This window comes from Plecotus auritus (assembly GCF_963455305.1).
Source record: "Plecotus auritus genome assembly, chromosome: 1".
Taxonomy (NCBI): domain Eukaryota; kingdom Metazoa; phylum Chordata; class Mammalia; order Chiroptera; family Vespertilionidae; genus Plecotus; species Plecotus auritus.
Genome location: NC_137770.1, coordinates 69807234 through 69831234, shown reverse-complemented (window position 1 = coordinate 69831234; position 24001 = coordinate 69807234). Strand labels below are relative to the sequence as shown.

Below are 24001 nucleotides of genomic sequence, written 5' to 3'. Positions count from 1 at the left end.
TTCCAAGAGCCCTGATGTTGTTCGCTTTTCTAACCAGGATCCCTCTGCTAAATCTCAACCTGCATGATCCCAGGTGACCTTAATGCCCTCCACCCCAAATCAAATTGACTATAGTACAGCCCAAACCGGTTTGGCTCAGTGGCTAGAGCGTCGGCCTTCGGACTGAGAGGTCCCAGGTTCGATTCCGGTCAAGGATATGTACCTTGGTTGCGGGCATATCCCCAGTGGGGGGTGTGCAGGAGGCAGCTGATCGATGTTTCTCTCTCATCGATGTTTCTATCTCTCTTTCCCTCTCCCTTCCTCTCTGAAATCAATAAAGATATATTTAAAAAAAAAAAGAAAAAGAAAGAAAGAAAATACAAGGAGAGACTAGAATGGTGACATTTTCCAGAGAGGAGGGAAGGAGCAGAGCTATAAGAGGAGGCAACAGGGGAAGACATTTGTTGAAGGGAGGTAGGGATCTAATATTTGTTGGATGTCCATTGTTAGGTGTCAGAATCTTTGCCCATTATTTAGTCCCTATAATAGTTTTATAGAGCAGGTATTGTCCACATTTTTCATACATTCATTCAACAAATACTTACTGAGCTCTGTACCAGACACTGTACTAGATCCTTGGGCTACCTCCATGAACAAATTCTTGCTTTGGGAGACACTAAACACACCCAAAAAATAAGCATTAAAAATATAGTGTATGGGTCCTGGCCAGTGTGGCTCAGTTAGTTGAGCACCATCCCATGCACCGCAAGGTCACTGCTTCGATTCCTGGTCAGGCACATGCCCAGGTTGCTGGTTCAGACAGGAGGCAACTGATGGATGTTTCTCTCTCTCTCTCTCTCCCCTCTTCTCTCTCTAAATATCAATAAAAACATATTTTACAATATAGATATAGTGTATGGGATGTGGAGGGAGGGTGAAGAGGGTAAAGGGGGTCAAATATATGTGACGGGGCAGGAACAGACTAGAAAGGGTCAATAGGGGGAGGAAGGATATATGTAATACTGTCAGCTATAAAGATTTTTTTAAAATATGACAGAAGGAGATGAGACTTTTGGGTGGTGAACACACAATGTAGTAGTTAGATGATGTATTATAGAATTGTACACTTAAAACTTAATTTTATCAATGACTGTCACCCCCAATAAATTTAATTAAATAAAATAAGGTATGTTAAAAGGTGTTAAGTTGCCCTAGCCGGTTTTGCACAGTGGACAGAGCATCAGCCTGCGGACTGAAGGGTCCTGGGTTTGATTCCAATCAAGGGCACATGCCTGGGTTGCAGTGTGGGGCGTGCACTAGGCAGCTGATCAATGACTCTCTCTTATCATTGTTGTTTCTCTCCTTTCCTCTCCCTTCCTTTCTGAAATCAATAAATTTTTTTTTTTTTTTTTTTTTTTTTTTTTACAAAAGGTCATAAGTGCTATAGAATATAAGAAAAAATAGAGCAAGGTAAGGGGGCTTGGAAGTAGAGGAGGTTTGGGAGGATTGACCATATATTAAGTAAGGTGATCAGAGAAGGCCTTCTGGAAAAGATGAAATTTGAGCAATGCCCTAAAGAAGGTGAGGGAATTAGCTAAGCTGTACAGTTGGAGGACATGCTCTTCAGAAGAGGAACTAGCCACTGAAAATTCTGTAAGTCACAGTGTGCTTGAAGTGTTTGAAGAAAAGTTGAGGTCAGTGTCACTGGAACAAAATGAGTGAGGAGAAGAGTAGTAAGAGATAAAGTCAAGAAGATAAGGAGCAGAGGGAATTAGTCATGAAGGGCCTTGTGGGCTATTGTGTAAACTTTGGCTTTTAGTTTGAATGAAATGGAAGTCATTGCAGGATTTTGAGCAGAGGAGTAATATGAAGTCACTTCTATTTTAAAAGGATCACTCTGGCTGCTGTGTTAAGAATAGACTAGGGGAACAAGGATAAAAGCAGTATGACCTGTTAGGTGGCTATAGCAGTAATCCAGGCTAGAGATGGTGGCAGCTTGTACCAGTGGGTAACAAAGCAGGTGGGAGAAGGGATAGGGTTCTGGTTATGTTGAGGGTAGAGAATTTCCTGGTGGATTGAATGTGGTATATGAGAGACAAATGTCATCAAGAATAACAAGGAATGGCCGAAACCGGTTTGGCTCAGTGGATAGAGTGTCGGCCTGCGGACTGAAGGGTCCCAGGTTCGATTCCGGTCAAGGGCATGTACCTTGGTTGCAGGCACATCCCCAGTGGGAGGTGTGCAGGAGGCAGCCGATCGATCCTCTCTCATCGATGTTTCTAGCTCTCTATCCCTCTCCCTTCCTCTCTGTAAAATGTCAATAAAATATATTTAAAAAAAAAAAAAAAAGAATAACAAGGAATGCCCTGGCTGGTTTGACTCAGTGGATAGAGCATCGGCTTCCGGTCAAGGGCACATGCCCAAATTGTGGACTTAATCCCCAGTGAGAGGCATGTGTGTGTGTGTTGGGGGGGGGGGGGCAGCCTATCCATGACTCTCTCTTATTATTGATATTTCTCTCTCTCCCTTCCTCTCTGGGGAAAAAAAAAAAAAAGGATAATAAGGATTTGGGGTCAGAACAACTAGAAAGATGAAATTGTCATCAACTGAGGAAGGGAAGACTGCATATGGAATAGTGTTAGTTCTGAATACGCTGAGTTGTCCTAGAATCCACATGGGGATGTGGAGCAGGCATTTATATAAACAAGTTGGGAGCAGGTGAAAGATGTCTTGGGCTAGAGATGTAAACTTGGTAATACAAAATATAACATGTGTGTGTTATGTGCCATGGAGTCAGCTCCAACTCCTGGCAACCCTATGAATGAGGGATGTCCACAATGTCCTGTCCTCAACAGCCCTACTCAGCTCCTGTAGAATCATGGCCATGGCTTCCTTTATGGAGTCAGTTTCTCTCATATGTGATCTTCCTCTTTTCTTGTTGCCTTCAGTTTTTCCAAGCTTTATTATCTTTCCCAGAGAACCCTGGCTTCTCATTTTGTGCCCAAAATAGGACAGCTTCAGTTTTGTCATTTTTGCATCCAGCAACTTTTCAGGATTAATTTGTTCTAGTACCTCCTTGTTCGTCTTTCTGTTGGTCTAGGCCCGAGTATCCATAGAACTCTCTCCAACACCAACTTTCAAATGAATCATTTTTTTCCCTATCATCCTTCTTCACTGTCCAACTTTCACATCCATATATAGTAATTCAAAATACGAGGGTGTGGATGATTTTAGCCTTGGTCTCTAATGACACACATTTGCTACTAAACATATAGATGATATTTAAAGCCGTGAGGCTGGATGAGATCACCCAGGAAGATAGAGGAGAGCCCTGGGCACTCCAACCTCTAGAAAGAGGTCAGAGTAAAGAAAAGAAAAGCCAATTGAAAGGAAATGGCCAGTGAGGAAGGAGAAGCACCAAGAACCCCAAGAGAGTATGATGTCTTGAAAGTGAAGTGAAAAAAAAATTATTAAAGGGGAAGGGATTGATCAAGTGTGTCAAATGCTGTTGATAGGCCAAGTAAAATGAAGATTTAAAATTGACCATTGTAATGAAAGTTTTCTAAAATTGACAGTGCTGATGGTTGCACATATCTGTGATTATACTAAAAACTATTAAATTGTGCACTACACTTCAAATGGGTGAATTCTATAGCATTTGAATCCTGTCTGTTTTTTTAATCCTCACCTGAGGATATTTTCCCCCATTATTTCTAGAGAGAGTAGAAGGGAGGGAGGAGAGGGTAGGGGAGAGAGAGAGAGAAACATCAACGGGAGAGAGACACATCTATTGGTTGCCTCTTGCACGTGCCCCTACCAGGGCTGGTGAACCTGCAACTGAGGTAAGTGCCCTTGACCGGAAATGGAACCTGTGGCCTTTCAGTCCGCAGGCTGACACTCAAACCACTGTACCACACCGGCCAGGGCCATCTTCATTATTTTTAAGTGTACAATTCAGTATTGTTAAGTACATTCACATTGTTGTGCAGCCAATCTCCAGAACTCTTTTCATCTTGCAAAACTGAAACTCTATACCCATTAAACAAGTTCCCCATTTCATATTACTCCCAGCCTCTGGTAACCACCCTTCTTCTTTCTGTTTCTATGAATTTGACTACTCTAGATACCTCATAGTGGTATCATACAGTATTTTTCTTCTTGTGACTGGCTTATTTCACTTAGCATAATGTCCTAAAGATGCATCCATGTTCTAGTATGTGCCAGAATTTCCTTCCTTTTTTAAGGCTGAATAAGATTCCATTATATGTAATATATTTATATATTTTGTTTGTTTGTCCCTTTATCTGTCAATGGACACTTGGATTGCTTCCATTTTGGCTATTATGAATAATGTTTTAATGAACATGAGTGTACAAATACTGTATTTTTATTTTATTTATTTTTAAAATGTTTTTATTGATTTTAGAGAGAGGGAAAGAGAGAGAAAGAGAGAGAGAAAACATCCATCAGTTGCCTCCTGCATGCACCCTGACTGGTAACCTAACCAGTAGCCTCTTGGTGCACAACAAGATGATGTTCAACCAACTGAGCTACACCGGCCAGGGAAAAATACCATTTAAAAAAATGTATTTTAAAACATTACTCTGAGAAGGGGTCCATGGCACAAAAAAATTCCAGTGAGTGGTCTGGCTAGCATTTGAACTCAGGCCACCTGGTTCTAGAGCCTATGGTTGCCCTCCACACTTACGAGATCATGCCACATCAGCAGCCTATACTCTTTTACATCAGGACAGGTTCTGCATCAATATATGGAAGCAAAAGAAAAAGACATTTTCCATGTATGCATGCAACCCTATTTCTATAGAGTTATTAATTTGGGTCTTCTTGTCCCTTTCCCCTCATCCTCCTCATCACCACATGCTTTGGACCTAGAGATTCTGTCCTTTGAACATGGGAATGTTTCTCTCCTTCTTATCAGAATCTGCTAGGCCTGCAACCCTGTGTCTCTGGGGTGTCGCTCAGCACTGAGAAAGTTCACTTGCCTGAGAGCCACATGTTCTCCCATGGTCCTGATGCTGCTGCATTGAGGGTACACTTTGATATATAGCCCCAGCATAAGAACTTGAAACCCTGTCTAATCTAGCAAAAGTAGGGCCATCCATATTTTCCAAGAGTAGCCTATACTCTGCTATGTATTATTAGCTCTTTGCCTCTGAACTTCTGTCCAAAGGGCGAGGGAGAACTAGAAAGGAACACTTGATGGGAACAGATAAATAGCTGGAGTTTGAGTAAGCAGGGAGTGAGAAGCAGAGAAGAGAATTGGAAGTGGGAAGGGCTGGAAACTTGCATTATCCACTCCAGTGCTCGGCAAACTCATTAATCAACAGAGCCAAATATCAACAGTGCAATTGAAATTTCTTTTGAGAGCCGAAAACCGACTTCTGAGCATGGGCCATGAAGTTTCAATCGCACTGTACGTGAGCGCCCGCACATGGTATTTTGTGGAAGAGCCACACTCAAGGGGCCAAAGAGCCGCATGTAGCTCGCGAGCCGCAGTTTGCCGACCACTGCCCTAGTGTCTCTCAAAGGAGAGAAGGAGAGGGATAGAATTGATGAATGCCTGCATAATACAAATGCAGTTCAGCTGAGCCAAGGGAGAAGCAGAGGTATGTGGGAGGAGGTGCTGCTCTGAGACCTCAGCTTTGCTCATATGTTCACAAAAGTAGGTAAGATGGGGAGGAGGTGCTTGGTGGAGGCAAGGAGCTACTCAGGAGCACCAGTGGTCAGGAATGAGATATCATCACTCAGGTCAGAGGAAGCCCAAGGTGACGTGGTGAAGTGCCTTAGCTCCCCTCCTCAGGCATTTCCTGATCCATATTTAGTAGCTCTTCAAGAATGGAGGTCCCAGGTTCGATTCCGGTCAAGGATATGTACCTTGGTTGCAGGCACATCCCCAGTAGGGGGTGTGTGGGAGGCAGCTGATGGATGTTTCTCTCTCATCAATGTTTCAAACTCTCTATCCCTCTCCCTTCCTCTCTGTAAAAAATCAATAAATATTAAAAAAAGAGAAATGAATGAACTCAGGAAACAATAATATCTTCCTCCCTCATTGAATCTCCAAAATATATTTTGAAACTGCATATTTTTGCCATTTCTGCTGCCACCATTTCAGTCCAAGTGGCTATCTTTTCCTCCCTGATGTAGTGGGTATCTTTTATTTGTCTAGTATTCTGTTTTTTGTTTGTTTTTTTGTTTTTGTTTTTTGTGGGGGACAAACTCCCTTTTTCTGATAAATCTGTTCCTTCCCATATTAATCATGTGATTTTCCTGGAAGGCTGCTCTCATTATATCCTGCTGCACACCTGGAAATAGGCACCTGATCCATCTGAGCCCTGGTATTTTAAACACAGAAACTAAAGGAAGAGACTCAGACCCTCTCTCTTGGACAATTTGTGAGATGTGAAGGCAGGTACCACTGGTGGCCATTTTCTATCATGTCAAGAAATCTGGGTCTGAGAAAATAAAGCAAGATAGGAGACATGGAGGAATCTCCTTTTCACTGGTTTTAATTTTCCCTAGTGTCAGCCACAGCCCATCCCATCCCACAATCTGGTTATATAAACCAACAAATTCTCCCGTTTGCCCAAATTGGTCTGAATTACATTTCAGTTATCTGTTACAAAATGAGGCCTAGCATCCTGGATGTCTGTGATAGCCTCCTGACTGCTCTCCTCATTTCCAACTACCTGTTGTATTTCATTTTCCTCCCACAGAGTGGTCTCTTCAGAATTTTCATCCTGCTGATGAAGAGCACAGACTGGGTTAGACTTTCAGCCGTTATTATCTGAGTTTCCTTGGGAAAGTTATCTAACCCATCTGTTCCAAGGTTTATAAACTGGTAGAAAGGGGATAATGACATCTCAAAAAGTCATTGTGAGGCTCAAATAAGAAAAGTACACTTAATAAGCACTCACTTAATGTTAGCTAGTAGTCCTAGCTGGGTAGCTCAGTTGGTTAGAGTGTTGTTCCAATACGCCAAGGTTGTAGGTTTGATCCCTGGTCAGGGCACATACAAGAATCAACCAATGAATGCATAAATAAGTGGAACAGCAAATCAATGTTTCTATCTCTCTCCATTTCTTTATTTAATATCAATCGTATCTAATAAAAGAGTAATATGCAAATTAACCCTCACTCTGCTACACCCACAAGCCACGCCCACCAACCATGCCCACCAGCCAATCAGAGCGAATATGCAAATAAACCCAACCAAGATGGCTACGCCCACAGAGAGCAGGAGGGAGGCTTGGGTTTCCCCGGCAATGGAGGAAGCCAAGCTTTCTGCCTGCCCTTGCTGGCCTAGGCCTCCACTCAAGGCTACAAAGTTTCAATGATAGAAGATACATAAACCCAAACAGAAATGGCTGCAGCCACAGAGCTGGAAAGAGCAGGAGGCTAGGGTTGCCCCTGGTGATGGAGGAAGCCAAGCTTTCCGCACACCCTGGCCGGCCCAGGCCTCCGCTTAAGGCTACAAAGTTTCAATTATAGAAGATACATAAATCCCCCCAAAGAAGGCTGCCGCCACGGAGCAAGCAGAAGGTTTGGCTCTGCTCCAGGCTACATTTCAGTTGTAGAAGATAAATAAACCCCAGATACCAGGGCCTCCACTTGGGTCACCAGGGGGTGTGGCCGGCCTGCAAACCACCACAGGCCCCTCGCCCAGGCCGCCCCATGCCCCAAGGGAACCCCCACCCTGATCCGGGACACCCTTCAGGGAAAACCAGCTGGCCCCCACCCGTGCACCAGGCCTCTATCCTATCTAATAAAAGAGTAATATGCAAATTGACCATCACTCCAACACACAAGATGGCTGCCCCCATGTGGTCAAAGATCCTGCCCCCATGTGGACACAAGATGGCCACCACAAGATGGCCAGCAAGGGAGGGCAGTTGGGAGGGACAAGCCTTAAAGGGAGGGCAGTTGTGGGCGATCAGGCCTGCAGGGGAGGGCAGTTAGGGGCAATCAAGCCTGCAGGGGAGGGCAGTTAGGGGTGACCAAGCCGGCAGGGGAGAGCAGTTGGGGGCGACCAGGCCTGCAGGGAAAGGCAGTTAGGAGGGATGCAGGCCTGCAGGGGAGAGCAGTTAGGGGTGACCAGGCCTGCAGGGGAGGGCAGTTAGGGGTGACCAGGCTGGCAGGGGAGCAGTTAAGCATCAACCAGGCTGGCAGGGGAGTGGTTAGGGGTGATCAGGCTGGCAGGCAGAAGCGGTTAGGAGCAATCAGGAAGGTATGCAGGCGAGCAGTTGGGAGCCAGCAGTCCTAGATTGTGAGGCCCAGTGGGATCGGGCCTAAACGGGCAGTCGGACATCCCTCGAGGGGTCCCAGATTGGAGAGGGTGCAGGCTGGGCTGTGGGACACACACACCCCCGTGAATGAATTTCGTGCACCGGGCCTCTAGTCAATCAATAAATGCCCTGGCCAGGTAGCTCAGTTGGTTAGAGCGTTGTCCTCATATGCTAAGGTTGTGGGTTCAACCTTCTGTCAGGACACACACACGAAGCAATCAATGAATGCATAAATAAGTGGAACAATGTTTCGCTATCTTTCTCTTCCCCTCTCTCTAAAATTCAATAAATAAAAAATTTAAAAAATGTTAGCTAGTGGTGGTGTTAGCAGTAGTAACTCAGATCATGTCACTGCCATACCTACTTTCTGACCTAGTTTAACTCCACCCTGCTCACTAGGCATAACATGCCTATTACCTATCCAGTAGGTAGGCTTTTGACAAAATGGATTGAGGAAGCAGGGCTTTAGGTCCTTCCCTCTCCTGAAATGTTCTCCCAGCCCCTTTTCCCTTGGCCTAGCTAACTCCTCATCCTTTTGCTTCAGCTCAAATATCACTTGCTTCACGTCCCTAATCAAAGTTATAATCTACAGGGTCTACAGGTATACTCCCTTCATAAAACCAGCAGTACTATAATTTCTTACCAGGACAAGTAGAAGAATTGTTCAGAGATAGTCTTTTTTAAAATATATTTTTTGTTGATTTTAGAGAGGGAGGGAGAGGGAGAGAGATATAGAAACATCAATAATAAGAGACAATCATTGATAGGCTGCCTCCTACATGCCCCACACTGGAAATCAAATCCGCAACCCGGGCATGTGCCCTGACCTGGAATTGAACCATCATCTCCTGGTTTGTAGGTCGATGCTCAACCACTAAGCCATGCTGGCTGGGTAACACAGTTAGTCTTAATTCAGATTACACTGAAATCTGTTTTGATTGGTAGGTGCTTATGCTGTGTGCACCCAGTTAAATATTTTGTGTATCATCCTTACATAGAATCCTTTTCCTTCAAAGCAGTTATTACAATTTGTGTGTGTGTGTATATATATATATGTATATATACAGAAATACATATATATGTATATATATAAAAGAGCTATTTCCTCTCTATACAATGTTCCATGAATATAGAGATATATGTTTTGTTCATTACTATATGCCTAATCCTATATAATAAAAGGCTAATATGCAAATTGTCTCCTCGACTGGGAGTTCGACCAGGAGTTCAACTGGGAGTTCAACCAGGGGGCGGGGCCAGCTAGCCAACCACCTGTGGCCCCTCCCCCTGGCCGTGCACCGGGCCTCTAGTCTATATAATAAAAGCCTAAGTGACCATTACGGCAGAATGACCAGAACAACAGTGATGCTCACTGACCATGAGGGGGCAGATGCTCAACCGGGAGCTCTGCTCAGCCAGAAGCTGGACTCATGGCTGGTGAGCACAGTGGCGGTGACAGGAGCCTCTCCTGCCTCCACGGCAGCGCTAAGAAGCAGCGAGCAGGAGGGTGGTAAGGAGCGAGGGGTCCCGGACTGTGAGAGGGATATCCAACTGCCGGCTTAGGCCTGATCTCCAAGGGAATCGGGCCTAAGCTGGCAGGCAGACATCCCCCAAGGGGTCCTGGACTGTGAGAGGGCACAGGTCGGGATGAGGGACAACCCCCCCAGTGCACGAATTTCGTACACTGGGCCTCTAGTACCTAATATAATAGTTGACACACAGTTGGTATACAACACAATGAATATTTATTGGAGAATGAGTGAATTTTTTGAGCAACTCCTCGAAAAATTAGGATGGAGGTGTGATAACCAGTCTAGGTTCCAATTAGATGGGAATTAGACTCTTGGACATGGGGTAGGGTGAGGTCAATTGATAAGAGAAGACTGGTTACTGGTTACAGTAGCTCACCCACCTGAGCTACTAAAGCTGATAAGGAAGTAACAGGTGCCAAAGAAAACTTTCTTCCTCATCCTACATTATTTCACTCATCTCTGGCTGGCTCAGTTTCCCCATGGGGCTTGTTTGTGGCTTCTCTGCAGAACCTGGGGCTGGGAAGCCAAATAGCCCAAATTCTTATGAATCATGGTCAGATTGTTGCTGTGGGTCTGCAGGTGATGTCTCCATCCTATAAGTCTGATTTCCTCATCTTCTCACTTTATATGTAGGGTCCCTAAACCCTGACCCTCTTCCTTCTCTGTTTCAGAGACTTGGGTCCTCATTCTCCCTGTTCCCTAATTCTCAACTCTGTGCTGAGTTTAAATGGAGGTATTTCCTTTCCACACTAGCTGTTGACCCACGGCCTCAGTTCTTAACTATGTAGGCCCCTCCTCATGACATGGCAGCTGGCTCCTCCCACAGCCAATGATCCAAGAGAGAGATGAACACAGAAGTCACAATGTCTTTTATAATTTAGCATCAGAAATGACATAGCCATAATCTATTAGTCACACAGACCAACCTTGATTCAGTGTGGTAGAGGTGGAATACCAGGAGGATGGGATCATTAGGGGCCATCTCAGAGACTAGCTACCACAGATGAATTAGAGAAATTTGGAGAAGGAAGAATTTTTAGGACTTGAAGAAGGAAAATGGAGGACACATTAACCAAATGCCTATTATGGGCCAGGCCCTTTATATCAAGTTATTAACCTTTTTCACAACAATATTATTTCTACTTTTCATATAAAGAAATTGAAATATGGAGAAAATAGATGTCTCAAATTAAACCCAGTAAGTAGCAGAGTCAGGATTTGTTACATTATTATGTGGGCCACTTTGGTTACATTTAGCATATACCAAAGGGTGGAATATGTGCTACTGAAGGTATGAGAAGTAATTTTAGTTAGTATAGAGCACTGATTTTCAACCAGTGTGTGCAAGAATTTTAAAAACATGCAATCAATACCTGAGTATTTAGTCAGGGACACTGACCTTTTTTTCCTTAGATTGTCAAATAAAAAAATGACAACAGCCAACACAATAATAGCTGTCCAGTGTGAATAAATCAAAATTATTTTTTTGTCAGATAGGCAAAAAATATATTTTTTTGGTGTGCTGCAGAATTTTAGTAATTAGTTTATGTATGTCATAAGATGAAAAAGGTTGAAAATCGAAAGAGATAGAAAGAGACATATTGCCTGGCCAGCGTGGCTCAGTGGTTGAAGGTTGACCTATGAACCAGGAGGTCATGGTTCCATTCCAGGTCAGGGCTCATGCCCAGGTTTCAGGCTCAATCCCCAGTGTGGGGCATGCAGGAGGCAGCCGATCAATGATTCTCTCTTATCATTGATGTTTCTCTCTCTCTCTCTCTCCTTTCTAAAATCAATAAAAATTGTCCTAACTGGTTTGGCTCAGTGGATAGAGTGTGGGCCTGCAGACTGAAGGGTCCAGGGTTTGATTCCAGTCAAGGGCATGTACCTTGGTTGTAGGCTCCTCCCAGGCCCGGGCTCTGGTCAGGGCGAATGTAGGAGGTAACCAATCAATGTGTTTCTTTCACATCAATATTTCTCTCTGTCTTTCCCTCTCCATTCCACTTTCTCTAAAAATCAATCGAGTGAGGATTAAAAATCCTATATAATAAAAGCATAATATGCAAATTGACTGAATGGCAGAACAACCTGTCACTATGATATGCACTGACCACGGGGGCAGACGCTCAACCAGGAGCTGCCCCCTGGTGGTCAGTGCGCTCCCACAGGGGGAGTGCTGCTCAGCCAGAAGCAGGGCTCAGGGCTGGTGAGCGCAGCAGCGGTGGCGGAGCCTCTCCTGCCTCAGCTGCAGGCAGGCGGTAAGGAGCGAGGGGTTCTGGACCGTGAGAGCCCCCAACTGCGAGAGGGCCCAGTCCAGGCTGAGGGAGCACCCCCTCCCCCCAGTGCACAAATCTCATGCACCGGGCCTCTAGTAAATAAATAAAATCAATAAAAAATATTTTTAAAAAAGACATAGCTCTAGCCGAAACCGGTTTGGCTCAGTGGATAGAGCATCGGCCTGCGGACTGAAGGGTCCCGGGTTCGATTCCGGTCAAGGGCATGTACCTTGGTTGCGGGCACATCCCCAGTGGGAGGTGTGCAGGAGGCAGCTGATTGATGTTTCTAGCTCTCTATCCCTCTCCCTTCCTCTCTGTGAAATACCAATAAAATATATTAAAAAATAAAATAAAATAAAAAAGACATAGCTCTGAATAACATTGAAAGTATAAAAAGTAGCCCCAGCTGGCTTGGTTCAGTGGATAGAGCATCAGCCTGCGGACTGAAGGGTCCCAGGTTCGATTCCAGCCATGGGCACATGCCTGGGTTGCGGGCTCGATCCCTCATAGGGGGCGTGCAGGAGGCAGGCGATCAATGATTGTCTCTCATCATTGATGTTTCTATCTCTCCTTCTCCCTTCCTCTCTGAAATCAATAAAGAAAATATTTAAAAAAAAAAGTATAAAAAGTAAATGCTTTTTAATCTTCTGATTATGTCAAGAGAAGCTTCAATTTGGAAGATTTATGCCTTATTACTTCTCCAACACTTTTTAGTTTCGCTTTTTAAGAAAGAGAGGGCAGGCCCTGGCTGGGTGGCTCAGTTGGTTGGAGCATCCTCCCTTGCACCAAAATGATTGCACCAAAAAGAACTAGTTGTGAATTTTTCTTTTTAATCCTCACCGGAGGATATGTTTTTATTGGTTTTAGAGAGAGAGAGAGAGAGAAACAACCCTTGCTCTACTGGGGATGAAACCCTCAACCTGAGTATGTTCAGGTTTGATTGTGAGTACAGGAAGCAACCAATCGATGTTTCTCTCACATATCAATGCTTCACTCTAAAAAAAGAAAATTAGTAAAAACATATCTTTGTGTGAGAATAAAAAGAAAAAAAAGAGAGAGGCAACCTGGGCATGTACCCTGACCAGGAAACCAACCTGGGACCTTTCAGCACACAAGGATGATGCTGAACCAACCGAGCCACACCAGCCAGGGCATCAGCATCTTTAACAATGATATTTTGGGGTATGATTTAATAATATATTTCATTTTTATTGTATTTATTTTTATAGTTACTTTCTGCTTTTGGACAAGTGATACTGATTTTAAATTTCTAAAGGAATATGAGGTTTGACTTACATGCTTTATTTAAGACTTATACAAAAATTAAGTAATAGACAGTAGTTCAAGTGATACTTAGGTATGGCAAAAATAATGAGGATGGCACTGAGGTTTATTGCCTTCCCATCAACTCTATGTTGAGGGAGAAGCCAGTTTGAAGTTCCAGCCTCAAGTGGGTTCTGCTACGGGAACTAGTTGGACAAAATCACAAGTTAAAATTCACAACCACCCTGCCCGGTGTGGCTCTGTTGGAGTGTCCTCCCATGCACTGATAGGTCGCAGGTTCGATTCCGGGTCAGGGAACATACTCAGGTTGAGGGTTTCATCCCCAGTAGAGCAAGGGTTGTTTCTCTCTTCTCTCCCTAAAACCAATAAAAACATATCCTCCGGTGAGGATTTAAAAAGAAAATCACAACTAGTTCTTTCCTGTGATGTTTCCTAAGCATTTCTCCTTTTTCCAAACAATTCCTCAGGGCCGGTGGGGAGTTTTGTAGATTAATGGAGCTAGGAATGAGAATGAGTTTAGTGGGAAACTGAAGCTTCACGCCCCATTCAACTGCCTGCTAAAAACCACGTGTGGCTGGTGGTGACAGTGCAGTGAGAAAACGGACATAGGTACATTTTCCAGTCTCTTAGTCCCGTATCCAACTCCATAGTCTGATTTTGGGGTCCTCCAATACTTCTAAGCCATTGCATCTTCACATTTAAAGTTTCTGGGGAATGGACAAGACCAAAGTTTTAGGACATACGGGGTGTGGCAGCGAATTTCTGTATTAGAGGGGTTTGGGGTAGCGGGACAATGTGGTTGGAATGGGGTCTCTGAAGTTGCGTTTGATATGAATTTACATATGTGGACAACGCAAGTGGCTAACTAGGCAGTGGGGTATTCTAATCAAAGGGCCAAATTTAGTTCAGAGTTCTGATAACAGAACCGGCGGGGCCATTTCGCCGCCCCCGCCCCCCCGCAACCCCTGTCCTACAGCCCCCACTGTTCCCTCTGGGAGAGTTTGTCGGTGTCCGAACCGTCCCCGCATGAGGTCACCGCCACATCACGTGCTCGAGCCGCGGAAGCGCCACATCGCCAGCCGCGCCCCTCACCCCCACCCCGCCCACGTGACCGGCCTACTTTCTCCCGCCCGCCCCGCAGCTCCGCTCGGAAGCCCCGCCCCCCGCGCGCCGGGCCTGCGAACCTCCGCCCCGCACCGGCCCAGACTCCAGCGTGGCCCGCGGCCCCACGTGTTTCTTTCTGTCCAATTGGAGCCGGCGCCGGGCGCGAAGAGGCGGGGAGGAAAGAACGACTCCGTTACGCTGCGAGAAAGGGGCGGGGCCTGCAACGTCGGAGTGAACGAAGGGACGCAACGGAGGCAGGTCGGAGCCGCTGCCGTCGCCATGACCCGTGAGCGCTGTGCCCCTCTCCTCTAGCCTTTCCCCCTGCCCACCCTGAGCAGCACTGCCTGGTCCCTGCGCGGACCTCCTCCTGGCTTCCCCAGCGAGGCCTCATTCTGGGCGCGCTCTTAGCGACCCTCACCCTCGAAGCCCGGAAATCGGCCCTTGCCCACCGCCACTTCTTGAGAAACACTTGTCCCCCCGCCCCCACGCACGGGTCAGGCAAAGGGCCTCCCCGACCTTCCGCGGCGTGGGGAGAAGCCCTGCGTCTGGGGGAGAGGCCCAGAGCCCCCTACTCCAAGTCTCAGCCCAGCCCCCACAGGGACCTGAACCGTTCACACCCCCCCACACACACACACCTGTCTGGGAGCCCACGCCGCCCGAACCTCGAAACACGCCTCCAGCAGGCTCCTCGGGACTGTCTTTTCTCCACTCTTCAGTTTGCCCTGCCCCGTGGCAGGCAGCTCGGCCCCCTCTACCCCACCCCGCCCCCCATCAGCCTCAGCCCCGAAATGGGCCCCGTGTCGGGACCGGGGGATGAAGTCTTGGACCCCACTGGTGACCGGGTGAGGTTAGAGAGTCGTCGGTGTGTGGCCAGAAAGGCCCCCGCGGCTCACCTTTTACCTTCTTTCTTTAGGCGGTAACCAGCGCGAGCTCGCCCGCCAGAAGAATATGAAAAAGCAGAGCGACTCGGTTAAGGGAAAGCGCCGAGATGACGGGCTTTCTGCTGCCGCCCGCAAGCAGAGGTAGCCCCTGGGAGGGGAGGAAAGCAGGTGGGGCGAGACTTGGGTTGGACCAAGGGTTGGACCAGAAAAGAGCTACCTCAGGGCTTACATCTGAAGTAGTCGTGAGGGGCAGAGTGCATTGCTTCCTCTAGGGCTTTATTTCCTCCCCACGCTCCAAATCGTTAGCTCGCTGCTTTACAGGAAGGGACCGGGGCGGGTGCCTGCCCTAAGTCTGATTTCTGAGTACCCCTGGGTCTGACCTTAAGGGCAAGGGCAGGGAGCTTCACATTTCAAATGCTTTAGTGGTTATGACAGCCCTGTACTTTTGGCCCTCCTTGCTGTGCGTTTCTCCTCCCTTCTCCCAACCTTTTCACTAGTGTTGCTGGGTGTGGTACTCAGCACAGAATAGCCTTGTGTGGCCAGACTTCTGACCCCTTGGGCAACAGCCAGATAGAGACTGATCGCCTTTTTTGAGCCTCAGCTCTCTTCCTTTTATTCTCCTGTGGGAATACAGCAGCCACACGCTGAATTTTGTCCCATCCACTTCCATCTTATCCTTTGTGCCCTTCATCCCCCTGCATCTTGTCCCTTTTGCCCTCTGGTACCTCCCAGTGCCCCATCATCTCTACCCCCAGGGACTCGGAGATCATGCAGCAGAAGCAGAAAAAGGCAAACGAGAAGAAGGAGGAACCCAAGTAGCTTTGTGGCTTCGTGTCCAACCCTCTTGCCCTTCGCCTGTGTGCCTGGAGCCAGTCCCACCACGCTCGCGTTTCCTCCTGTAGTGCTCACAGGTCCCAGCACCGATGGCATTCCCTTTGCCCCGAGTCTGCAGCGGGCCCCTTTTGTGCTTCCTTCCCCTCAGGTAGCCTCTCTCCCCCTGGGCCACTCCTGGGGGTGAGAGGGTTACCACTTCCCAGTGTTTTTTTATTCCTGTGGGGCTCACCCCAAAGTATTAAAAGTAGCTTTGTAATTCCTTGAGCGACTGGTTTGACTGGGGATTTGGGGGTGGGGTGGGGATGGAGGAATGGCTGCCCTTTCCCATGAAAAGGGGAGAGAATGTTAGACCCTAAAAGGTTGTGGATATGTAGCCTAAGTAAAACATCACAGAAAAATCCTTTATTATACTACAATAAGCAGAGAAGTACTCTGGGTATGTGGTAGAGGAATCCTCTAAGAACCATAGGGACTTCTTTTCTGTAATTTTTGTCCCCCACCTAGACCTTAACACCATCCCAAGGATGGAGTTGAGGGCTTAAGAAGGAAGGCTCCAAGACCTAAGTTTATGCCCCTCTTCTTTATTCTTTCTCTATGTTTGCCTGCTTGAAAGTTGGCCCAAAAAATCCTGCTGCTCACCGACTTCCCACAGTCAGCTGCTTTCAAGTGTTCACATTCTCTTCTTTCAGTCCTTGTGGAATGAGGGTGGTTTTTGTCTTCCCACTTCCTTTGACCTCAAGATCAGGATTAAAAGCTGGGGTAGTCTCTGTGTTCCTTTCTTCCTGTGCTCTGGTTTGTTCTGGGGTTCTGGGCTTCTTATATCCCTGTGCCCAGGGCTGAACTGCTTATGTTTCTTTTTATCTCCAAGAGCAGAGCCAAGTATGCCTTCAGTCCCTGTTGATCTTTCCCTGTCCCCATCTCCACCATGAGAGTGGTTCCTGAGCTGTTGACTTGGGAGTTAGCTCTTGAGTTGGGGTGAAGATGTAATGGTAGCTCTAGTGAGTCAGATACCTGGCTAGGGCATTAAGGGTATATTTGGGCACTTTTTCTTATTCAGACATAGTATTGCCTTCAGCCTAAATGAGGTAACTGCCCATTGTGTCCTTGAGGTGTTTGCTAGGCTATACAGCTCTCCCGAATCAAGACTAGAGGCACAACCTCAAGGAAACCTCAGTTGTGTTAAAAATACCTAGAATGGATATTTGTTATCTGGCGATACTAATACGATGACATTGTTGCCTGAAGATAGGAGGAGGCTTGGGGTTCTGGGTGGGGGACCAACAGAGTGGTGCCAGTAGCAGCCACAAATAGAGGAGTACACAAGCCCAGCATGAGGCAACCTTGACCCAGAAGGTAGCCCAGCTACCCTTGGTGAAGGTCTTTTCCAGTTCTGCTCCCTCATAGCTGTGGAACCAAAGTCTTGTGGTTAGAGAATATGAAGGGCCTTAGCGTTTAGACCTGTCCTACCTTCCCATCAGGTTATGGCAGACGCATGTGAGTCCCCTGGGAACCCTTGGGACTGGCCTTGATTCACTCCCTATAATAGCTAGGTTTTCAGGAGAGTATCCCAGGCCTACTTCCCCATCCTACCTGAACCAGTTGGTAAGGGTAACCATGACATAGAGTGATGCAAGGAAGAAGACGAAGTGGAAGGCGGAATAGCTGTAGGAAAGATGCTGGGCTTGCACTGGAGGAGCTGGAGAGGTTTCTTGGTCAGCTGGCCTCGCAGCTCCTCTTTGCCCTGAAGAGAGGGAGGGCAACAGTGCTGCTGAAATACCTCTTCCATCTTCCTCCTCCCCCAGCTTCCTTTGTGAAAGCGCTTAAGGGCTCTTTGGCACTGCAGAAATCTACACTTTCTTATGGATCCTCACTTGACACTCACCTTCCTCTGGCTCCACTGTTTCAGGGCAACAGAAACAGAGTGAGGGCTTCTGTAAAACAAAGGCAGCATGTTTTGGAATGACTTTGAAAAGAATGTGAAGGTATTAATATAGGAAACTCCCTTTCTTTGAAAATATCTGGTGAAGTAGAGGCACACCTGGGTTCAAATGCTAGCTCCAGCATATAACTGGTTATGGTAATTTTGGTAAGATGTTTAATCTGTGCCTCAGTTTCTCCATTTGTAAAATGGAGCAAATAACCTACCTCACAGGGTTGTTGTGAGGATTATATTAAATGAGATTATGTATGTAAAGGAGCACAGTGCCTAGCACATTGTGGGTACTCAATAAAAGGTAATAGCAGCTAGAATCTGAGCTTTCTGGGTAGAGATTGGTAGGATGTGTGTCTGTCTGTCTGTGTGTGTGGGAGGGGGAGGGGCACTGGGGATACTGAACTCTCCATTCTCACCTGGAACTCATAGTTGTAAACCTTGATGATCCACAAGGGCCCAAATACTTCAGCCAGGTAGGAAGCCTCATTGCTGAGAAAGAAAACAGTTCTCAAGCAGGTTTAGTCATAGCAGGAGGGAATTGTCCGATGGCACCTACTGCCAGCTGGTAACTTGCAGGAGGATATTGGGTTCCTAGAACCATTTCCCTCCCCCCGCCCCCCCAAGATTTAGAAATCTTCACATGAGGGCCCTAAAATCTTTGCATGTATTTTTAATTCTCATATTCCCCTTGCCCCCTTTTTCTTACACAGATCATCTGACAAGTGCTATTCTTAGAAACTTTCTGTTCATGGGGAGCCTCCCTCTTGTCGTGTTTTAAAGTTTAAATAAACACAGTCCCCGACAATCTGACCATCCCTCCTTGTCCTGGGCATTTTTCCTTCTCATACCTCTTCCCTTGACACTTTTACGCACCAAGCAAAAAGCACACAAGCATACATGATGCCAGCACTCAACACTGCCAGAGAAGTATCTGGTGTTTGGGGTTCCATTTTACTCAGGCCAGGCAGACACAGTGTGTGATTCTGTCCTTGAAGAATTACTGAGAAGGGTACAAGAAAAGTGGTAAGAACAAAACTAAGTATTTGGCAGGAGCAAAAAAAAAAAAGGTTTTAGCCTGGGGAGTCCAGGTCCTGTCCTTACCACTCTCTGGAGGTCGGCTGGACAGTGCAGAGAAGGTCAGGTACATGATATAACAGCTGATGATAGAAGCTTGTAGAAGGCCAGAGCGGGGTTGCTCTGGGCATAATGGGGATCATTGCTTTAGTCTACAGGGTAATAATTTCCTCCATTTCTACCCCCAACCACACTTCTGTTTCCCCACCCTTTGGGAGAAGCAGAGAATTGATAGATTAGGGAAACTAATGAAATTTGCTATACTAATGGTCCCCCAAATCTGGAATGTTGCAAGGCATGTACCCACTGAGGCGGATGCAAGGAGCGATGGAGAGGATGGAAAGGAGACCACAGAAACAAAGGTGCAGACTAAGCAGCATCTTGTTGAGCAGGCAGCCAGCTGGGTGCGTGTAGTGGTGGAACAGGAACACTGCTGCCACACCTGCCATGCTGTAGAATCCTAGGGTGGCCAGCAGCATGGCTAGGAACCAGCGGCAGTCTTGGAATGCACCTGTCTGCCTAAGAGTGGAGGTGGGCAGTGGCTTTGGGCTCCAACTCTTTTTATTTTATTACCATTATCAACTGTTCCCCTCTCCCAGAAGACTGGTGTGACTACCCATCCTAACTGGCCCACAGAGTTATCAGATTCCTGAGTTTTTTTGATACTGCCCAGAAGTTACGGGACCATGGACCTGTCATATTCTGGGGCCAAGCCCACTGGGTCTACTAATGTTAGACAACATTCTCAGGAAGAGCCTTTAGGGTTATGTGCTCCTTACCAGTTCTTATTCCAGGAATGGGCGAAGGCTGTGATAAGCACCAACTGCAACAGGATGAATGTGAAGCCTCCACAGATGCCAATGTAATGCCAGGCTGCACCAGTGGGAAAATGTAGCTGATCATATTATTACTCCTGGTCTTCTTCCTACCCTCTCTTTTTCTTAGAAAGTCTTTTAACCTACTGATCAGGATATGAAATGGAAGGTACCTGGGAAAAGATGCTCATCAGGGATGCAGAAGGCAACAGCACAGAGACATAGCAGGAACAGCAGCTTGAGGAGCCAGAATCTGGTTAGCAGGGAAAGAAAAACAGGTTCAAAAGAAAAGTTATAGGAGAGTGGACAGAAGTGCCTACTGAGGAAGGCAAAGGAGAAAGCAAAACTATAGGAAGAGAGAGCTAAGTATAGGAAAGGAGTCTTGTGTGAGAGCGGCTGGAAGCAGGCCCATTGCAGCTTATTCCAAATTCTCTCAGATACCTAAATAACATTTGGACAGCATTTTACTGTTGACATAGGGCTTGCAGATAATCCCACTGTCCCCTCCATTTTAGAAACTGGAAGTTCAGGCCCCCGGCCAGGTAGCTTAGTTGGTCAGAGCATCATCCCATTATGCCAAGGTTGTGGGTTCCATAGTAGGTCAGGGCACATACAAGAATCAACCAGTGAATGCATAAATAAATGGAACAACAAATCAATGTCTTTCCCTCTCCCATCCCTCCCTCTCTCAAAATCAATTTTTAAAAATCTTTAAAAAATAAAAAGAAACTACCTGTTTTCTGTCTTTTTACAGTGCTATTATTTCATCTTGGAATTTCCTTTAAGCTTATGTCTACTTCCCTCCCCACCCAAAGAGTACACACAAACCTATTATGCAGCTGTGCCCGAAGGCTGGTAGGGGAGTGCAGGTGGACCAGCAGCACAGCCTGCAGCAGGTGGAAGGTGGCAGTTCCTGCACAAACTCGGTACACAGCCCCAGAGCCACTGAGCACTGGGCAGTGAGAGTGGCCAAACAGATGGGCACAAAACCCCGAGGGCATCTGGATCTGGAAGGAGGGCAAGTCATCATGCATAGAGAGGTACCTACTTCTCATGGGTATTATCCACTCATTTGTCCCCAGCCCCCAATCTGAATCTTGTCAGTGCAACTCTATCCCCTCACACTTACGCCATTAGCCTTGCCCCAGACCCTCTCCACCACTGTTCTTGACAGCAGCAGGCAGCAGACTGCTGAGGCCCCTACATGGAGGATTATGTAGGATAGGCGGCTACAAGTGGACTCTGTGAGATGAGGCCACCTAGAATGGCAGCAGCAGGTAAAGTGAACAGGCCCACAGCAGGACACCTGGGGATAGAGCAGATGCAGGGCAAGGGTTACATTAATGCGTGTGTGAGTTTAAAGCTGAGTTCCAAAATTTCCCCTTTCCTTTTCTTCCAAGCTATTTGGGATTGACTTCCACTGACATCAACTAGAGCTTTCATCCTAAGAGCTTACTACCCGCAGGCTTCAGCAGACTTTCCTAAAAGCCTAAGTCACACCTGGCCTCTAACCTTTCCCTAGACCTAAACATCTGATACTGGGAACCTGGGAGGAGAGGTTTAATGATCAGTAATCTTACAGACAACGAAGCAGAAGGGCCTCAGAGGGGGAAGGAAGGCCTATCATCTTTATTGGCTCCCCTGGGCTTTCTTCCCCAGCTTTAGCCACTCACTATTCCCTTCCACTTTTCAGATACTCTTGTCTAGGGAGCTTTCAAGCCTCTGTCCAAGTACCTTCTCACCTGATGGAAGGGAGGATTCACTCTGACATTGCTGTCTTCACTGCGTTGCTGTGCCAGGCGGAGGGAGGTGCTGGGGCCCGTGATGGCCTTTGCACCCACCATCCTTACGGTAGATGGAAGGTAGATGAGAAAATAGCAGCTGTCTTTTGTCCTCAGCCCATTGGACTGCCACTGTGCTGGGGCTGGTCACCCAGTCTAAAACAGAATGGGGAGGAACATCAGGAAAAGAACACCGACCTCCAGGATGTGGTAAATGCAAAGGTCCCAGTGAAACTACTTTCTTACATGGGCCCTTAGGCCACTCTGGCTGTTCTTCCTAGATTAGAGAGCAGTATGCCTATGTGGCCTCCTGTGGATTAGCATTCTTAATTGGTTTAGGATTAGACGACATCAATGCTGCTTGAACAGAATTCCTTGGGAGTGTGTGCCTGCGCCCGCGGGAGCGTGCTGGAGGGATCTAGGTAACGAGGAGGGAAGGATGGGAGGGAGCGGGTAGGTCTGGGAAAATGCTTTGCAGAAAACAACACTACAAGCCCAAAAGAAAGTCGGCGAACCTCCTTCCTCGCTGAAGCTTCTAGAACTAGAGCATTAATGAAGGCGTGGCCCAGGGACAGCCCGCCTCCTCCTCTCCCGGCGGATGTTATGGGCATTACCGGAAGTCGTGTGGCGGGGAGGAGTCTGCGGCGGCGCGGTGGGATCGATATGGCGACCGAAGGGGATGTGGAACTGGAGTTGGAGACCGAGACCAGCGGCCCGGAGCGGCCTCCCGAGAAGCCACGAAAGCATGACAGTGGTGCGGCGGACCTGGAGAGAGTCACCGACTATGCGGAGGAGAAGGAGATACAGAGTTCCAACCTGGAGACGGTGAGGTGGGCCGGGAGCGTGTTGGTCGGGCCGAGAGCGAAGGGGGCGCCGAGGGTGTAAGTGGAAGCCCCGCTCTAGGACCCGGTCACGATCCCGATGGCGGGAGGAGGCAAGAGGGAAACCGAACCATCACTAGGACCCGCGGCTTGCGAAAAGGAGCTTGCTGGTGATTGGGTTTAAAGTGGGCTTCAGGAGCTCAGAATTGAATTAAATAGGCCTCCTGATACACTCGTTATCGTGAATATACATCTGCCTCGCTTGTTAATGGCTTTTTATATTAGGATTTGTGGGTAGCAGAACAGTAACTAGATTTGTCTTTCCTGTAGGCCATGTCCGTGATTGGAGACAGACGTTCCCGGGAGCAGAAAGCCAAACAAGAGCGGTAAGTCTTCTGTACGCAGCCAGCTCTAGAGTCCCTCCTTCCCCCAGCAGAAATAAAAACCATGACTAAGCCTTGTACCTTGCACCGTTCTTCATTTCTGTCACCAATTCCCTCAGATATGAGGTTTACAACTTCACTTTTTTGTAACATTACTCTTTTGTTGGTAGATGGAAAGGCCTCCTGGCAGCACCTGCTGCCTGCCCTAAAGTCTCCTGGGGAAGGGGGGTAATGTTACGTTGAAAGGGTGTAAGTCATTTTGTATTTTCACTCAACTGTTTATCAAGAGTCATTTATTTGTAAGGTACAACAAGGAATGTCCTTCATGGGAGTTTATGGTGGAGATAGAGAAATGAGGACTAATGCACATGAATATTTGTAGGGAGAAGGAACTGGCAAAAGTCACCATCAAGAAGGAAGATCTGGAGCTGATAGTGAGTAGTGATGCCTAACTGGTGAATGGGCAGGGGAGGTTACTTTGCCTAGTTTGGGTTGTTTCTTGAAACAAGTAGTTAGTATGTTTTGGTGGCACATTAATGCCAGAGAGGTAATATCATTGATCCTTTTCCTGCAGATGACAGAGATGGAGATCTCAAGAGCAGCAGCAGAGCGGAGCTTGAGGGAACACATGGGCAACGTGGTAGAGGCTCTTATTGCCCTAACCAACTGATTTGTGCTTTCTCAGACCTATCCACTGGATTAACTTATTGCAATAAAGCTGTCTCTTTTTTTTGTGCAGTTCTGTCATTTTGGATCAAATGCAGAATTTACATGTTGGAGTATAACTGAATTTAAGTGATTTTGCCCCCCGCCCTTCTTAATGAACCTATGTGAAGGATCATTGTAGAAGAGTATCTCATGTTCACATGCAAATGCTAGATGGCAGGACAGGCTCATTCATCAGACTAGCTCTCTTTTATTTTTTATTATTTTTAACTGATTTTAGAGAATGGAAGGGAGGGGGAGAGAAACATCAATTGATTGCTTCCTGTACGAACCCACAA

The 24001-nt window shown here is 46.9% G+C and overlaps 3 protein-coding genes across 3 annotated transcripts; 2 read left to right on the top strand and 1 right to left on the bottom strand.

Moving 5' to 3' along the window:
- Nucleotides 1-14623: 14623 nt before the first annotated feature.
- On the top strand, nucleotides 14624-16454 carry SERF2 (small EDRK-rich factor 2). Its single transcript, XM_080660921.1, has 3 exons — nucleotides 14624-14761; nucleotides 15389-15497; nucleotides 16112-16454. Exons 1-3 carry the CDS (start codon nucleotides 14755-14757, stop codon nucleotides 16173-16175), a joined length of 180 nt encoding a protein of 59 aa, XP_080517047.1. The 5' UTR covers nucleotides 14624-14754; the 3' UTR covers nucleotides 16176-16454.
- Nucleotides 16455-17379: 925 nt separating this feature from the next.
- SERINC4 (serine incorporator 4) lies at nucleotides 17380-21856 on the bottom strand (the record flags this gene model as incomplete). The annotated part of the gene is given in 13 exon segments (XM_080644222.1): nucleotides 17380-17409; nucleotides 17411-17594; nucleotides 17781-17931; nucleotides 18073-18121; nucleotides 18540-18612; nucleotides 18997-19123; nucleotides 19225-19320; nucleotides 19505-19716; nucleotides 19977-20070; nucleotides 20186-20265; nucleotides 20841-21019; nucleotides 21142-21318; nucleotides 21755-21856. Coding segments are annotated over 13 exon segments (1554 nt in total).
- On the top strand, nucleotides 21706-23735 carry HYPK (huntingtin interacting protein K). Its single transcript, XM_080660906.1, has 6 exons — nucleotides 21706-22003; nucleotides 22133-22215; nucleotides 22326-22618; nucleotides 22945-23000; nucleotides 23380-23431; nucleotides 23572-23735. Exons 1-6 carry the CDS (start codon nucleotides 21960-21962, stop codon nucleotides 23665-23667), a joined length of 624 nt encoding a protein of 207 aa, XP_080517032.1. The 5' UTR covers nucleotides 21706-21959; the 3' UTR covers nucleotides 23668-23735.
- Nucleotides 23736-24001: the final 266 nt, after the last annotated feature.

Coding starts and splice junctions, on each gene's coding strand:
- SERF2 (XM_080660921.1), top strand. Junction 15,498..16,111: donor GCTGCCGCCCGCAAGCAGAG/GTAGCCCCTGGG, acceptor CTCTACCCCCAG/GGACTCGGAGATCATGCAGC.
- HYPK (XM_080660906.1), top strand. CDS start 21,960: ATGGGGAGGAACATCAGGAAAAGAACACCGACCTCCAGGATGTG. Junction 23,001..23,379: donor CAGAAAGCCAAACAAGAGCG/GTAAGTCTTCTG, acceptor GAATATTTGTAG/GGAGAAGGAACTGGCAAAAG. Junction 23,432..23,571: donor AGGAAGATCTGGAGCTGATA/GTGAGTAGTGAT, acceptor CTTTTCCTGCAG/ATGACAGAGATGGAGATCTC.